Source organism: Xiphophorus maculatus, chromosome 6 (assembly GCF_002775205.1).
Source record: "Xiphophorus maculatus strain JP 163 A chromosome 6, X_maculatus-5.0-male, whole genome shotgun sequence".
NCBI lineage: Eukaryota > Metazoa > Chordata > Actinopteri > Cyprinodontiformes > Poeciliidae > Xiphophorus > Xiphophorus maculatus.
Window position 1 is genome coordinate 22,170,739 of NC_036448.1, and position 15,227 is coordinate 22,185,965.

The 15,227-nt window shown below is 38.2% G+C and overlaps 2 protein-coding genes across 5 annotated transcripts in view; both read right to left on the bottom strand.

Moving 5' to 3' along the window:
• Positions 1–11,908, bottom strand: part of LOC102230195 (retinal-specific ATP-binding cassette transporter-like) — a 46,397-nt gene extending 34,489 nt beyond the window's left edge. Inside the window, exons 1-8 of one of the 2 annotated variants that reach the window (XM_014469837.2) lie at positions 11,775–11,908; positions 9,052–9,164; positions 8,803–8,896; positions 8,470–8,611; positions 8,249–8,388; positions 7,939–8,066; positions 7,003–7,200; positions 1,671–1,754 (exon numbers count right to left, since the gene is read on the bottom strand). In XM_014469837.2, coding sequence (XP_014325323.2) covers positions 1,671–1,754; positions 7,003–7,200; positions 7,939–8,066; positions 8,249–8,388; positions 8,470–8,611; positions 8,803–8,896; positions 9,052–9,117 — 852 coding nt within the window. In that variant the 5' untranslated portion in view covers positions 9,118–9,164; positions 11,775–11,908. Of the gene's footprint in view, positions 1–1,670; positions 1,755–7,002; positions 7,201–7,938; positions 8,067–8,248; positions 8,389–8,469; positions 8,612–8,802; positions 8,897–9,051; positions 9,165–11,774 lie in introns of those variants that run through there. The other variant, XM_023336011.1, reaches the window with a different exon arrangement.
• Positions 11,909–13,053: 1,145 nt separating this feature from the next.
• The window catches only part of LOC102230460 (rho GTPase-activating protein 29-like), a 34,314-nt gene continuing 32,140 nt past the window's right edge, over positions 13,054–15,227 (bottom strand). For all 3 annotated transcript variants that reach the window (XM_005801984.2, XM_023335775.1, XM_023335776.1), the window contains one exon: positions 13,054–14,772. In XM_005801984.2, the coding sequence (XP_005802041.1) occupies positions 13,645–14,772 (1,128 nt within the window). In that variant the 3' untranslated portion in view covers positions 13,054–13,644. The remainder of the gene's footprint in view (positions 14,773–15,227) is intronic.

Here is a 15,227-nt window from a genome sequence, read left to right on the forward strand (position 1 = left end):
TATATATATATATATATATATACAAACATATATATTTTTAACACTTTTTGATCTTTTGTGTGAACCTAATTAGCTTGATGCTGATATTACACCTGAATTTCCCCATTTTTAGACAATAAAAATAAAAATACAATAAAAATAAAATACTCTATTATATTACTGCAATACTTATGTTGTTGTTGCCTTTTTTATAAGGCTAGCATGTATGGTATACATGATATGTGATAGCTCCAACAAAATATAAAGCTATGCAAATTTTGAGTGATACACTGTCAGAACATTATAGTTGCTCCTTTTATTTGAATTGAACATATACTGTACACACAGCATATTTATAGTGACCTCCATAAATGCCTGTGGGGCATCCCAGATGTGATTAGTAAGTATAATATTTATACAATGCACTAGTTTATTCCAAGTTTAAACATGGCAATGACTTTCATTCATTTTCATAAAGTATTACAACCAGTTTTAGGCAAATACCTCATCCTTAAGAACTTGGATTAGTATTGTTGAAAAGATTTGGACTGGGTCATCCCTTGTTATAAAGGTTGACTAACATTAGGAAGGTTTTGCAATGCAAAATCATTCATTCAACTGGAATTAGTAATTTTTATGTTCAGCTTACTATTCTCTTCCTGGAATACTGTAGTGTTACATGAACATGTGTTGTCACTCTTGCATTTATAATAAAGAAGCTTAACAGCCAAAAACTGGGGATGAGTAACTGTGTTGAATTTGCAAACAGTTGTGTCTGCGAAGGCTCCTGAGGCCAATTTATTTCCATGAAATTGAATGAAAGTATTTGAGTGTGCATGCCAAGGAGAAAATTAAGACAGAAGGGGTGTGGAATGCATGACAACATTTCAACTCTGTTGTATATGCAATGATTTTATAAACTACAGTTCCTGTTAGATGTGCTAAGCTTATTTAGCCAACAGGGGCATTAATCTTGCATTATTAATGGGCTCTTAATAGTTTAATTTAAACATTCATTTTCCAAGTTTGGAATGAACTTATGAAGAACCCACTTCAATTAGTTTTAAGACAAGGTTGTTTAAATTTATTATGGCTTTAATGTAAATTACACAAAGCCAAAGTTAAACATACAGGGTCAAATATATACATGCTCTCACTAATATTTGGTTAAATACCCTAAAGTAAATTTCATCTTGACTAAATGACTTCTTTGGCAATCTACAAGATTCTGGCAGTAATCTGGTGCAGATTAAAAGGTGCATCAGTTGCTCTTATTTTACATTAATTTTTAGAAGGGTCATTAAGTTAGATTTCCTAGAAACCATCATTTCTTTGTAAGAGACGATCGTCTTATTTTCCTGGCTCATTTCCAATTTTCTTTGGGTGGAGAGATTAGCAGTGCACATCTGTTATTTATAGTGTGCATGCATTCACAAGACTTTAGGTAGCCCTCTGCTTCCCATGACTTTACACACTGCTAAGATAGATTGGTCACCTGCACATGTAACCCCCCTGCATTATAGAAACCATCCCTCAGCCCCCTCTAGAACAACTTCTTAAACACAGAGAAGCGGAAAAGGCGAGTTTCCTGCAGAACTAAAAATACTGGTGCCTCTGAACCCTGCATGACTCATGAGAAGAAGAGGACAAGAAGAGGAGAGTGCAGAAGCAGAAACACTGAGAGTACTTACAACTTGGATCTTCTCTGACGCTCCCTTGAGAACCAGACCCCAGTAATGCAGATCAATCCCCTGGCTGTCCAGAACCTGAGGCATCTGTGAAAGCAAAGTCACAAGATGCATTAGGGAGGGAAACATGCCAGCAGAATCGAAATAAAAATAAAGTTAAAATTAGAGATGTCAACACAAGTGTCCTTTTGTTCTTCTTTGTCAAAACAATATCCATCATGTGACAGGTTTAGACAGAAGAATACAGTTTATTAACTACCTTTAAATGCTGGAAACTTCTAAGAAGTGTTTTTACTCCAAGGAAGGAAACATTTTTTGCATGCTTTCCTTGCACATTTACAGGAATTGCAAGTAGCAGCCTACTGGAACAAAGGCTAATCAACCTAACAAATTCATCCCAATGCACTGTTTATCTACTAAACAAAGGACTTGAGCTATTTTTTTAGCCAATCTTAAAATTGAGATCAATCATTTGATACGAAATCAAAGCAGCTCTACTCTCTACAGAACGCCCTCAGAGGGTTTGTGTTTATGGGAAAGCATTAGCAGAAGGTGTTAGAAATCGCCTGGTCAGAGCTAACTGCTGAGGGTATAAGGAAACCCTGTGTGCCAAGGCAAACACATACATGTGATATCCTTCCTCCTGCATTCCTTGTGCCTGCATTTCAATGAACGAAGGAAGGACTGAGACAGTGTGGCGGGGACTGGGGAGAGAAAAAGCAAAGGGAATAGGAAGGGAGGAGTAGATAGGCTGATGGAGAAGGGAGTCAGGAGCGTAACGATGGTGAAAAAGATAAGCCAGAGGTCATTACAGTAAAAGTAAAAGGGTGTGATTTAAATATTTGCATTTCAAATAAATATAATGGAGGAAGTGTTACACCCTTGAGCAAAGTTACATTTTAGACATTTCAATTGAAACAACAATTAATGACATATGTGTTAGATGTGCTTTGACTGTGTGCTCTGAAGGTGCCTGGGTCAGAAAAGAGCAAAATTGAACATTCTGGGCTATATGCAGAAAACTAGCAGTATTACCAGAAACTTCATCCACACAGAGAAATGTGGTAGCAGAATCATACTGTAGGAATATTTCACTTCAAAAGTCTTAAAAGTCCACTATCATGCCAAAATCCCCTTTTGGCATGGGAGCCAGTAGAGAGTAGAGTTTTATCTTTTGATATAGAGAATAAAGTGTGAGAACAGATGAGTGTGTGACACACAGCCTCTGGGGAAGAGCATGAGTCATGATAGGTTAATTAATGAGTTGCTAATCAAGCTGTACTTGTTTTCCCTTCCTATGAAAAATAACCATTCTAGTGTTCAGCTGCCTCTTCCATGCTGTTGCTCTGTCAGCTTGGTGGGACCAGACAGGAGCTTGTCACCTGCAAAACGAGCCAACATTGTCACCAGCCAAAGTTCTTTCTACTAGAATTAAGTGATCTCTGTTCTGGGCAAGAAGGTAACAGCAGGGAGAAAAGCCAATTGAAGCGAAATACAGTACTGTCCTTCAAGAAGGTTCCAAAAAAAATGAAACTGAGATAGAAGTTCTCCATCCAGCATGCCATTCCCACTAACTACACAACAAACATATGACCAGATCTACAATGTGACTGGCGAACAAAGCTTTTACATGTCAAAAAAGTCAGGACTTAAATCCAGTCACAATCTGCGGCAAGAAAATTTATACTCACAAACACTTGCAATCCAATGTGACTGAACCTATGCTTTTTAAAAAGGTGTTTAAGGGGAAGTTCAATTATAATGGAGCCTGTATTTATTAGACTTTACATTGTACAAACAAAAAAACTTATATTTTTTTTATTTACAACACTGGATGGAGCATCACATAAATGGCAATAAAAAGCATGGAAGTTAGAGGCTGTAATTTGCTGTAATTCTACAGTGCTAAAGGGTTCTTAATCAGTTCATCCACCCTAACATGTATCAACAGTACAAAAGAAAAATAAATATCTCATTATAAATGTAAACTGTTTTACAACTTAGTTTTTCTTGGATTGCTTCCAAATAAAGCCTACTTTCACAGTAGCACAAGTCTGCAAGCATACATTTTTCATAAAAAGAAAACTGATTAAGATCTGAAGCAAAACAAGGTCAAAAGAGAACCAGCACTACTGCGTGAAATGTACAGTCCCAGCAGTGAAGCACAGAGGTAGGAGTGTGATAATGGGACGTTGCTTGAGTAAATAGGGAAGCGAGACATTTCCAGAAGAGGGAACCATTAATACCTGTTAAAATAAATGCTGACTGACTAGTTTAGTCTTTGTCTGAAGCCAGTAGGAGGAAGAGGAATAATATAACAAAACAATCTGAAGTACACTGCCAACATTACTGTTGGATTTCTAAAGAAGAGAAAGGTGCAACCTGAAAGTCAGCCAAGTGTCACTCATCTTGAATCAGATAGTTCTTTTATGTATTTTTATTTTTCCAGAGATCAAACAACACTTCTCATAGACGCAGCCAGAAATCAAGTATACAGCAAGAGGAAATATTTTCAGACATGTGCAACATTTTGCTGAAATTAAAGGCTGTTGCTGAAAATTGTGTACAGTAAACTGCTGCTGTGCAGAAGTCTGTATTAATTCACAAAGTATTTGCACAAATATTCTAGATAGTTTTACAATACAGATAGATAGATAGATAGATAGATAGATAGATAGATAGATAGATAGATAGATAGATAGATAGATAGATAGATAGATAGATAGATAGATAGATAGATAGATAGATAGATAGATAGATAGATAGATAGATAGATAGATAGATAGATAGATAGATAGATAGATAGATAGATAGATAGATAGATAGATAGATAGATAGATAGATAGATAGATAGATAGATAGATAGATAGATAGATAGATAGATAGATAGATAGATAGATAGATAGATGATAGATAGATAGATAGATAGATAGATGATAGCATTTATTGTCATTGAACAGAATTCAACGAAATTTCCATTGCAGCAACTGCAGTTAGACAACAAGAATTAAACTAGTCTAAAGAGAAAAGTATTCATCTATAAATAGTTTCCCAAACTTGTACAGCCACTCCAAAGTCAAACTACATAACCCAGTCAGATATTTATAGGTTCAGTAAAAACCTATAAAACCTCTAAATGTTTTTGCAATTGCAACTGAAAAGTGTACAGAAAATAGGTAACTGAAGGCAAACAAACTTTTGTTTGTTTTTTTCATTAGATTTTCTATAAACCTTAAAGCAATGTCTGCTGTGAGCTTGAATGAAGTAATTAGGCGACAGGTGTTGGTGGAGTACCAGATGAAGCATGCTTTCTTATGGAATGCCCAGCAGGTTGTATGCACGTCCAAGCTAAGCCCATTAGCAAAACAGGCCAATGCGGATAATGCCATATGATTTCCCTGAGCCAGTCAGATGACTCACCCGGCCTGAACCTGAATACCTGCATATACTAATAACCACAGGGTGTCATCATAATAAAAAACAGACAGTTCAATCAGTTTTGTAGTTTGTAGCTTGATTTTGCCTTCTCTTTTTTTTTTTCATTTACAAGTTTCCTCAAAATATCAGAAATAGATTTGTTTTCTTTGATCGTGTGCACTTGATGAAATAAAATAAAACAACATAAAATAAAAGCTCTTGTTCAATTACCCGGAAACTATTAATCCAGGTGCAGGTAGAACAAAGATGACTGGATCAGTTTCACATTCATGAAACATGATAGCAAACCTCAACAAGAAAACTTCATACATGGTTTCATTTACAGTAAGATACTCTATGTTGTGGACAAACCAGCACTGACTCATTTACTAAAACAATTACTTCTGACAGAGCTGGGAAACTAGTTGGTAATAAAAACTCTCTGGTAAGATAGTTTTCATATATCTTGTACATTATCACACATTGTTACGCTAAACCACAAAAATCACTTCAGCTCCGTCAGATTGGATTGAGAGTGTCTTTAAGCACCATATTTCAAGTCTGAACATAGATTCCCAGTTGAACTGTGTTCTGGTCTTTGACTGGACCATTCTCAGGTATCAGGTCATGTCTGTTCTGGAAGGTGAAACTCCTTCCTTTGTTCTACCAGCCCGTAGCAGTTTCTCTGACCCTGCTGCAGAAAAGCATCCCCACAAAAGCTCATCTATCATTACACATGTTGGCCAAAAAGTTCAATATTGATTAAATGTAACCATCGGATCTTCCATTAAATATTTGCTGTCAGACAAAGTGCAAATATGGTCAGACTTGTGAATGTACAGCAAACAGTTGACATCTGATGACCAGTCCTTCCACCTGACCTCTGGCTCTCTGTAGCCTCAGCAGTTACTATGGACCTTTTTGGTCATTTCTAATCTGTTCAATCAGTTTTGTTGGATGACATTGTCTTGTGCCATTTTCATTCCATTTTTGGATGATTGATAAAACAGTGCCCCATTACACCACTATTGCAAAAAACTAGCATTGGCTTAAGACTGCTTTAAAATTCTGTGCCTGGGTCTACATGAAGTTGTTTCTTTACAAATGTCCCTCAAATTTATATGTATGGTACATTTTCAGCAAAAAGGCAGTTCAAAGTACTTTACATCAAGAAACTTATAAAGACTGAAATTAAATTATTCAGGGGTTTACTCTTCTAATTAGGTGACGCCTGAGGGAAATCAGTTTAAATGGATTTTATCTATGGTATCGACGTTAATATACAAAAAAACACTGAAAAGCTTGATGTTCATATGTAAAAAATAATTAACAACCACAAATCATATTGCTTTTATTTCACAATTATGAGCACTTTGTGATGGTCTCTTGCACATGAAATTAATTCATTTAGGTTTATGTTTGTCAGCAGAGAAAATGTGAGAATGTTTAAAGGGTGTGTTTTTCTGCAAACTAGGTGCACTCGCCAAATTCCGATCTCAATGCTTGTTCTTGCAAAAACATGCATTCCCTTTTTGAAAAAACTCCAAAATGAAAGTGCCTCACACCATTAGAAAGAATGTGTAGCCTTAAGTTTGAGTGGGAAGATAAATGATGGCAGTGTGTGGAACCACAATTACACCTGCTGCCATGAGATTGCACTCCTCCAGACTCTGAAACTGCGAAATGCCTTTTAAAGTTTCTCCTAAATTGCCATTCAGATGAATCATAAAGGTAGCAGTAAAAGCAAGGCATCCATGAAAAAAAGACTTTGAAGAAATAATTTTTGCCAGTCTACATGAAAATAAACCAAAAGGGAGACTTCATACTGTCCGCATACATAACAGCAGAAAAAATGCCAGGGGGTTTAATAGGAGGAAATGTTTTGTTGAGAAATTTCACTTTTAAGTAAACCACCAACCAGTCTGAAGATCTTGAAGAAGTCCAGATTTGCATAAAGGATGTCTTCAATTCTCTGCAGCCTTTGTTGGCTGAGGGCACACATGGCATTGCGCACCCCATGGAGTCCCATTCGACTGGGGAAGATGATGAAGTGCTCCAGCAAGGCTTGGCTGCATGCTATGTCTTTCAACTGTAGGTCTGGGACACCAAAAGCAAACTGGGAAACACAAAAAGAAAGGAAGACCCTGCTCAGAATGTGTGCATTTTGAAGAAAACACTAAATTTTTAGGGTTTCATTAAACAGACTTGTTCCAAAAGAAAGAAAGAAAGAAAGAAAGCTAGTATTGCACCCAAACCTAATGTTTCTTTGATCTCTTTGGCCTAAGACTAGCCGAGTGCCAGGGGACAGGGTTTGGCCTTTAGGTGATTGAAGCAGAACTCTCTTAACTTAAAAAGTTTAATTGACCTTCCAGGTCACTGATCCTTCTCTGTCCAAAGAGAGAATTTCAAGTATCTTGGTGATATATTCACAAGTAATGGTTGGATGGAGCAGGAAACGGATAGACAGATTTGGGGATTGTCCGCTCAAATGCAGGAAATGTTCCAGTCTATGGTGGTGAACAAAAAGTTGAGCTACAGGTCTTGGTTTACTGGACTGTCTGTGTTATTTTCTTCTATCTTTTTAATCAAGTAAGTTGATTAAGAACCAGTTCTCACTTGCAACAACACCCTGGTTTAGAGGTGGCAGATGCTGGGAGTTTCACACTACCCGAATATAGACCCAGAACCAGCCCAAGGGAATATAAAGTCCTTCTATTTTGACAAAATCTTAGGATCCTCCAGATTGAGTTGCAGAGTCTAACCAGGGACAGTTCCTACCTGGACCTTGTACCCCCTGCCAACCAAATCTCAAGTTTAGCTGTAGACTATCCTGACTCAGAGGTTAAAGTTTTACCTGTTCCAGACGTAGCTGGGCATTGACGAGTTGGTAAACAATAGATTCTGAGAGGCCTGCGTCTCTTAACAGGAAGGCCGTAAGGATCTCATCGTCCTTCAGAATGTCATCAATCTTCAGCCCACGGCCTGAAAGGAAAACCATTAACATTGATAGTGAAAGATCAGGCACATGCAGAACAATATTGGCCAGAGCAACACTGGATAAGGAAATGATTCACAGGAAAACTTTAGGCTTGGTTATAAACAATCATTTTCAGGAAAGCATTGGCTATTATACTGACTGAAGCATTCCTTGTTTTTCTGTTTACCTGCAACGGCGGACGGATTGTTGCGTAACGTGTCCATAAAGTTTGAGAAGGACGCCATCTCACGCCAAAGTCTACCATACTGCCGGACCTCTGTCTCATTGAGCAGAAGCTCCTGGATGTCAACGTAGAATTGTGCCAGTCTAAAGTTTGTCGAAAATAACATAACAGCTTTAAATAAATACTTGCTCACAGTGAATTTAAGAGTGCTGTTTTGACCTTACACTGAGTTGTTATAGTTGGAAACGATGCCCGGTGACTCTCCCTGTGTTGGATATCTGAAGCAGGGGTTGTTAGCATTGCAAAAGATACCCTGAATCCAGGGGAGAATCCCTGCCGATGGCAAGGCCTTGTTGGGGAAGTGACCTAAAGAAACAGACATTCAGAGAAAATGTGAAAGCTCAGGATCTGATTATTAAAGACTCTCCAAATGGGCTGCCCTGTGTTATTCTTTCCATGTAAAGAACTGCAGCAGATATCAACATGTTTTCATAGATGAGGGTGAGTTAGCAGTGAAAGCTGCTGGTGATGAATCTCAGCAAGAAGTTCCTTCTCACATTCATGCTGCTGGTAGAGAGGATTGGCCTTCCTCAGCCACACCAGACCAATGAATAACAAGACGGGCCAGGAGATCTCCACCAGGAAGCGGATCTAAAGAGAAACAGTCCATTACTGGGAAGTATTAAAACATCATAAAAAATAATCTTGAAAGCTTAAAAGATGCTGTATCGTGAAGAATTCTGTTTGGGCTGTTTCAGTGCATGGACTTTTTCAAAACCCATGTACAAATCAGGGGAGGTTTATACCTTCTGCCTTTTGCGAAGAGTCCAGTTCTTCCATAGTAACAGGCGGATTTGGGAGCCTGTCTTCATCGCTCTGCAGCTCAACCCCTGGACGGGGTCATCAGACTGTGAAGAATCTGCAGAGACAAAACTTTAATGGTGAGCGGAGCAGTTCACCACTTAGACAGCAGAGCAACTATCGGTAAGAAGGGGTCTGAATAGCACTGAAATGATTACACCATGACATGACGCATGGGATTAACGAGGGATTATTTACAGTGTCTTGCAAAAGTATTTAAAGCTGTTTAGGTTGAATGTCTTTTGTGAGAATTTTATGTGATAGAGAATGAAGGGAAATTGTAAAAAAGCTTTTAAAATATTCTAAAATACATCCCTTAGGATCAAAGTACATTATTATTTAAACTGCACAGTTTGTTGTTATTTTCCTCTTAATGTTCAGTATATTATTCTTATTTTTATAGGGATATTTCTTTTTTTTATATTTATAAAATAACTGAATTGAAGGAAACAGGTCAGTTAGGTTAAGTAATTAAATTCTTGCCACTATAATCACCTGTGTTTAATAAATAGAGTGGGGGATTTCCTATTGCTCACTAATAAATGCACTTGCTGACAATAAAAAGAAAGGATTCCACAATATAAAAAGATTTAAAAAATTGCACTGAATAAAAAAAGTGTACTAAAAAAGTGTACTACTTTTTTGTGTATTTGCATCAGCGAGAGCACAAAAGGTTCAAGAAACTAGCTCATCATTAGTTTTTATTTATCCAATTTTATTTCACATTATGCCAGATGAACAATAACTGAAGCATTTGATTGTTAGAGTTCCAATTTGTGTGTTTGCATCAGGGTGAGTACAAGAAACCCAAAATTATGATGTGCCTGATGTGGCTGTTGAAGCTGAAAGAACTGGTGATGATCAAAGACATTATCTCTAGAATTTAAGTAGTGCAAATGTATATATGTTCTTTTTCAAAATGTTCCATCTGATTGGCAGCCATGTATTTTTGCCACTGTTTAATTGAGTAAATGTTAAATTTTGCAATATCTCCTTGAATACAATTCAGATTCGGCTTCATTCTATCTGAATTTCAGTCTATCGGAAACAGAAATGTTACTTTAACATCTCAGTTTCTGATTGGTGAGTTATGGGACTTTTATCTTGCATCTTCCCTCTGATGTTGACTGGATGGTGATGGTACAGGCTGTAATGTAAGTAAGTGCATGGTTGGTCATTTGAGTCTATCCCTTCTCAAAACACAATCCGCAAAGTGGTGACAGCATCATGCTGTGGGAATACTTTTTTCAGCTTCCAAAGGGAAGCTGGTCAAAGTGGATGCAGCTAAAAAAAATAGGGCAAACCTGGTAGAGAGACTGGAAAAGATTTAGTCCGAAACATACAGACAGAGCTATTAGGGGCTGATTTAGATCAAAGCATATCATTTGTTAGAATGGCCCAGTCAAAGTCCAGATTTAAATATAAAAGAAAATATGTGGGGGAAAAAACTACAAACTTGACGTTCACAAACTCTTTGAATCAAATCTGAATGAAATTTTAACTGTTTTGCAAAGACAAATGGGCAAAAAATGCAGCTGAATGTGAAAAGTTAGAGATAAACCCAAAGACTTCCAGTGTAAGAAGGTGGTTCTGTTCAGGAGTACTGAATACTAATAGTTATCAATTTATTTTCTCTATAACCACCTATCATCCCTCTTCAACTGAACATTTTATGAATAGTTCAGCCTTTAAGGCATGAATACTTTTGGACGCACCTGCAGAAAGTAAAATAAATCACAGTGAAGTAATACGTCTTCTGCTAATGAAACTATTTAATTGGAAACATAAAAGTTATGAAAGAGAAAGAGACAAAAATCTTGAAACAGAAAAAGCCCATTTCTTTTATTAGCTTACAATGAACTAACCCAAAGGCTTGTTAGCTTTACTCTCTGAGCAAAAACAAAGTCATGTAGTCATTGTTTGTTTCTCGCCAGCCTTGACCTCCTTTTGGATGTGACCCAACTTTCGATCTAACTTGATTGTAACAGGCCTTTCTGTCAACTCTGGAATTGTCTTGACTTTAAATCACTTTAAGTAAAGCCTTTGGAGGTGTTCCTGAAAAAGAGCTTCTAACCCTTACTGAGCCATTGTTTCGTCAAACTGTTACCCCTAAACACAGTTGCTAAGAAAATTTAAGGATGACTTCATGTCTGCATTCACATGCCACCTGAATGACAACTACAATTTAAACCTGATCCGTCATGGGGTCTTTTTTTCACAAGGAACAAATTAATTTTGGAGAAATCAATCACTATGCACAAGTTATTCACAGATGGAGCATCACATAGTGCAAGAACATGTCCAGTAGATTACTGTAGACTGCCAGATGGAGAATACGGGCAGCCCAACACTTGTGAAGAGAAAAACAAAAGGGGAATTGCAGCTAGAAAACAGAGGAAGCTAAAAGCTGTTATTATGTCTGAGTTCTCGGAAAGCATCTTCTTACTCAAAACACAAATTACACACAACAGGATTGCTTTACACCCACTCTGCAGAATTCAGGGAGAAATTACCCTGCAAGCATGTCACAACCTATCAAAGAAACTTAAACAACAAGCGATACATTACTTCAACTATGTCAGCAATAACAACCACACACTCACACACACGTCAGGTCTTGTAAGATGTTTCAACCCATCAGATTAATCAGTTGGATTCTCAGCCTTACCTTCTCACCGGATCACAACAAAGTCGAACAACATCAAGAAAAACGGTTTCACAAACAAGCTGAAGTAATGCAAAACATTAAACCGGGTAGAAGAAGTGCTTCAGATGACTCCGAGCTGCCCACCCTGTCCTGTCTTTCTTCCTCTCTCTCCCTCTCTGTGCTGCAGGTCAGCAGCACTCCTAATCTGATTGCTCTAATCTCCCGGCTCAACATGGGCAGGCAGAAAAGAGACAACAGTCATCCATTTTGAGGTAGAATTAGGCAGATACCTGCAGGAGAAGGAAAAGGAAGGAAACCTGACGGAGAGAAAATCGGGAGGTGGTCTTCATCACAGCAGCAGCAAATATGTTTGTCAAAGAAAATAACCTGAGCAGAAATGAAACTGCACCAGCGTGTAATCCCACAGCTAAACACCTACAGAATAAATTAGGAGTTTGGATTTATAGGACACAGGAGCAAAGGCGAGACTAAGAGACAGCAGCATTTGTTTCAATTTTTGTGTCTGAAATGAGTTTCCTCTGAGCGGAGAAGGCGCAGGTGACATGAGTAATTAGCTGAGGAGAATGTGAAGGTTTCAAAGTAGGACATTAAAGCCAGCTGAGCCCCCAGCAGATGCAAAACATCCTGAAACCACAATCAATTTGAGTTGGAGCAAATTTGAAATCCATCAAATGCAGAAGAAAAAAGAAAAACAATCCAACTGGATGCATGACTGAAATATTAAGAAATGACAAATCTAAAGCTGCGAGTAAAGCTAATAGTTTTATGAGTTTCCACATTTCATTCAGGTTCTAAATAACTGAAATCTCACCATACTTATCAATGTCTAAAAATGGTTGGTTGAAGTCCATGTCTTTGAGTTTTTTTTTTTTTTTAAGTAAATAAATAAAAATAAAGGTTGAAAATCTAAATGCATCCATTTGACAGGTCTGATGCCAATTTCCAGCAGTTATTTGTTAACTGGAGGACCAGACGCAGGATAAATCTGCATTTTGCATAAATATGCTTGTATTATAAAATAAAATACGTTCTAATAAAAATATGTGTAAACTTAAATTACAATATTTTAACACTGAAGGATTATTGTAAATGTTTGAGAAACTATCCTGAGGTGCCATAGGTACAAATAAACTTCATCACTGTACTTTTTTCTGGTTAGTAGTTATTTTACAGATTTGTTATTTTTCTACTTTTCAAAGAAATATATTTAATGAAAGATAAAACAAAAAATTTAACTGAAAAAATGCATTTAAAAAAACAACAAAAAACAAGAAATAAGTTTAAAATAACTCTTGTTTTAATTTGCAGCAAGAACTGTTGCATGAATATATAAACATTTACAAATATGTACTGTAAGGCTTACATACTGAGAGCAGATGTACCAATCACATGCCACTCAGGACACATTTAGCTAAAAACGGGAATACTTTCAATTAATTATATTAAGACAATTGCATTGAAAATATTCCAATTATTCCCTGTAATGTAAAATACATTACATATTTAAATCTAAAAACTAATGGGACATCAGCATTTAAGCCTGGAAGTGCGACATGTAAAGTGTCATTATGTAACAGATTAATCAACACTGAACAAGAAAACTGACTGACTTACAGCGAACAGGGAAATAACTTCTTTTTGGCAAATATACTGTTTAAAAATATAGCAGACAGTAAACATTGTTGTTGGCACCAGAGTCTATGTATTTGTTTTGCTTCCTTTGACCAACTGCTGTTGGTTCCGTCTTTAACATGTAAAAAGGAATATATTAGTACTTTGAACACTTTCATGGTTTTTCTTGCCTACATGTTCTCCCATTCACCACAGACATATTAATATCTACAAATATAAATTTTTGTTCTTTTTTTTTTCAGACAAAATGAGCCTCTCTGTGTTCGTTCTCCTGCAGCAGTTGGAGTCTTTGGTAGATGGGTTTGGTCCCGGTGGGGCTGAGGTCATCGGGGCTGCTTGGAGAGGGAGACTGGGGGGGAGATAGAGTGGGGGAGGTCGAGACCCCAGGGTCAATGGCGCTGTCTGTGGAGTCCTGAGTCTGGTGATGTGTTTTTACTGGGGGTGTGGAAGGGGAGGCTGCTGGGGATGTGTTGGTAGAAGTAAGCAACGCGCTGGTGGCTGTGGTTGTAGTCCAGCTGGAAAGTGTCCTGGATCTGCTGCTACTAGAAACCGGGGGGATGTAGAAGGTACCCGGCGGGGGTTGTAGAGTCCGTGGAGCCCTGAGTGTTAGTGAAACTTTTGGCGAGCCGCTGGCAGGGGATTCTGCATCTTTTTCACTTCTGGAGCTCCACACAGACTTGACTGGCAGCATGCTAGGGCTGCTGGAGAACATGGTGCTCACGCTGCTAGTGGTCGTAACCACAGAGGCCGCAGTTGCAGCAGCACCAACCGTGATGGGCAGCGTGGCCTTCATCGGCTGCAACCCAGAGCTGGTGGGTGGCAGATTGGCAACTATCATAGCAGTTCTGGATGTCATGTCATAATGCTTGTACTTCTTATCCCAAGTCCTTCTCTGCATCGTCTGTGTGTCGATAAAAGGTGTAATGTAATAGGTGCTTATTCTGGATGAGCCACTCTGTCGAGCCCTCTCAGGTTCTGGGATCTCCTGAATCGTTTCTGTGTCCCTCTGAGCGGAAATTCCATCGACCACATCTGTTTTGTTACGGTTATTCCTCTCCGCAATCTGAGCAGGTGTCAGCAGGCGTTCCAGCGGCATGCTGATCGGTCGAGAAACGTGCCGAACGACCTGGTTACGCAGCTGGACCTTTGTTGGCAAGGTGTTGGTGTGGTAGGAGAGCGAGGAGCTGGGACGGTTAAGCGCCAAGGTTGATCTCTGGACCTCTCGTCCGCTTGACGTGTGCAACCCATTGAGCTTCTCTGCAGCTGAAGAGTCCGATTGGTCTTTTCCAGCCTGGACCTCATGCACCTCATCCAGGATGTGGGATGATGGGATTACCGAGGAGTATCTCTTGTATACTTTTGCACTCTGAAGGCACAAATTTGACAAAGAGGATTACAATGTCATCACATTTACCCATCTAAATTTTACAACATACAACTCAAAAACAGCCAGATGGAAGAACAGGGACAAGGAAGGAGCTTGTAACCTCACTACTGGCTTAAAATATCAGACACATTTATTATTATCTGCTAGCTAAGGTAAGCAAAAAAAATAAACATATTAGAAAAGTCCAAACTTGAACTTCAAAAAAACCCACATTGTTAGAAATAATAAAATCACTGGAGACACAGGTATTGACACCTATGCTGCCAATCAACAGTGCTTAGTCATCTGGTATCGCTGTCAAACAATCTGTTGACAAGTAGGTAGAATCTAAACTGTTATGACGGAGGCTTGGCCTGCTCCTGAAAGAAACAATCTCTTAGATGTGTGTTGTTTTTGCCCCTCGGTTTATAGTTTCTCTGAGTTTTAAGCTCAGC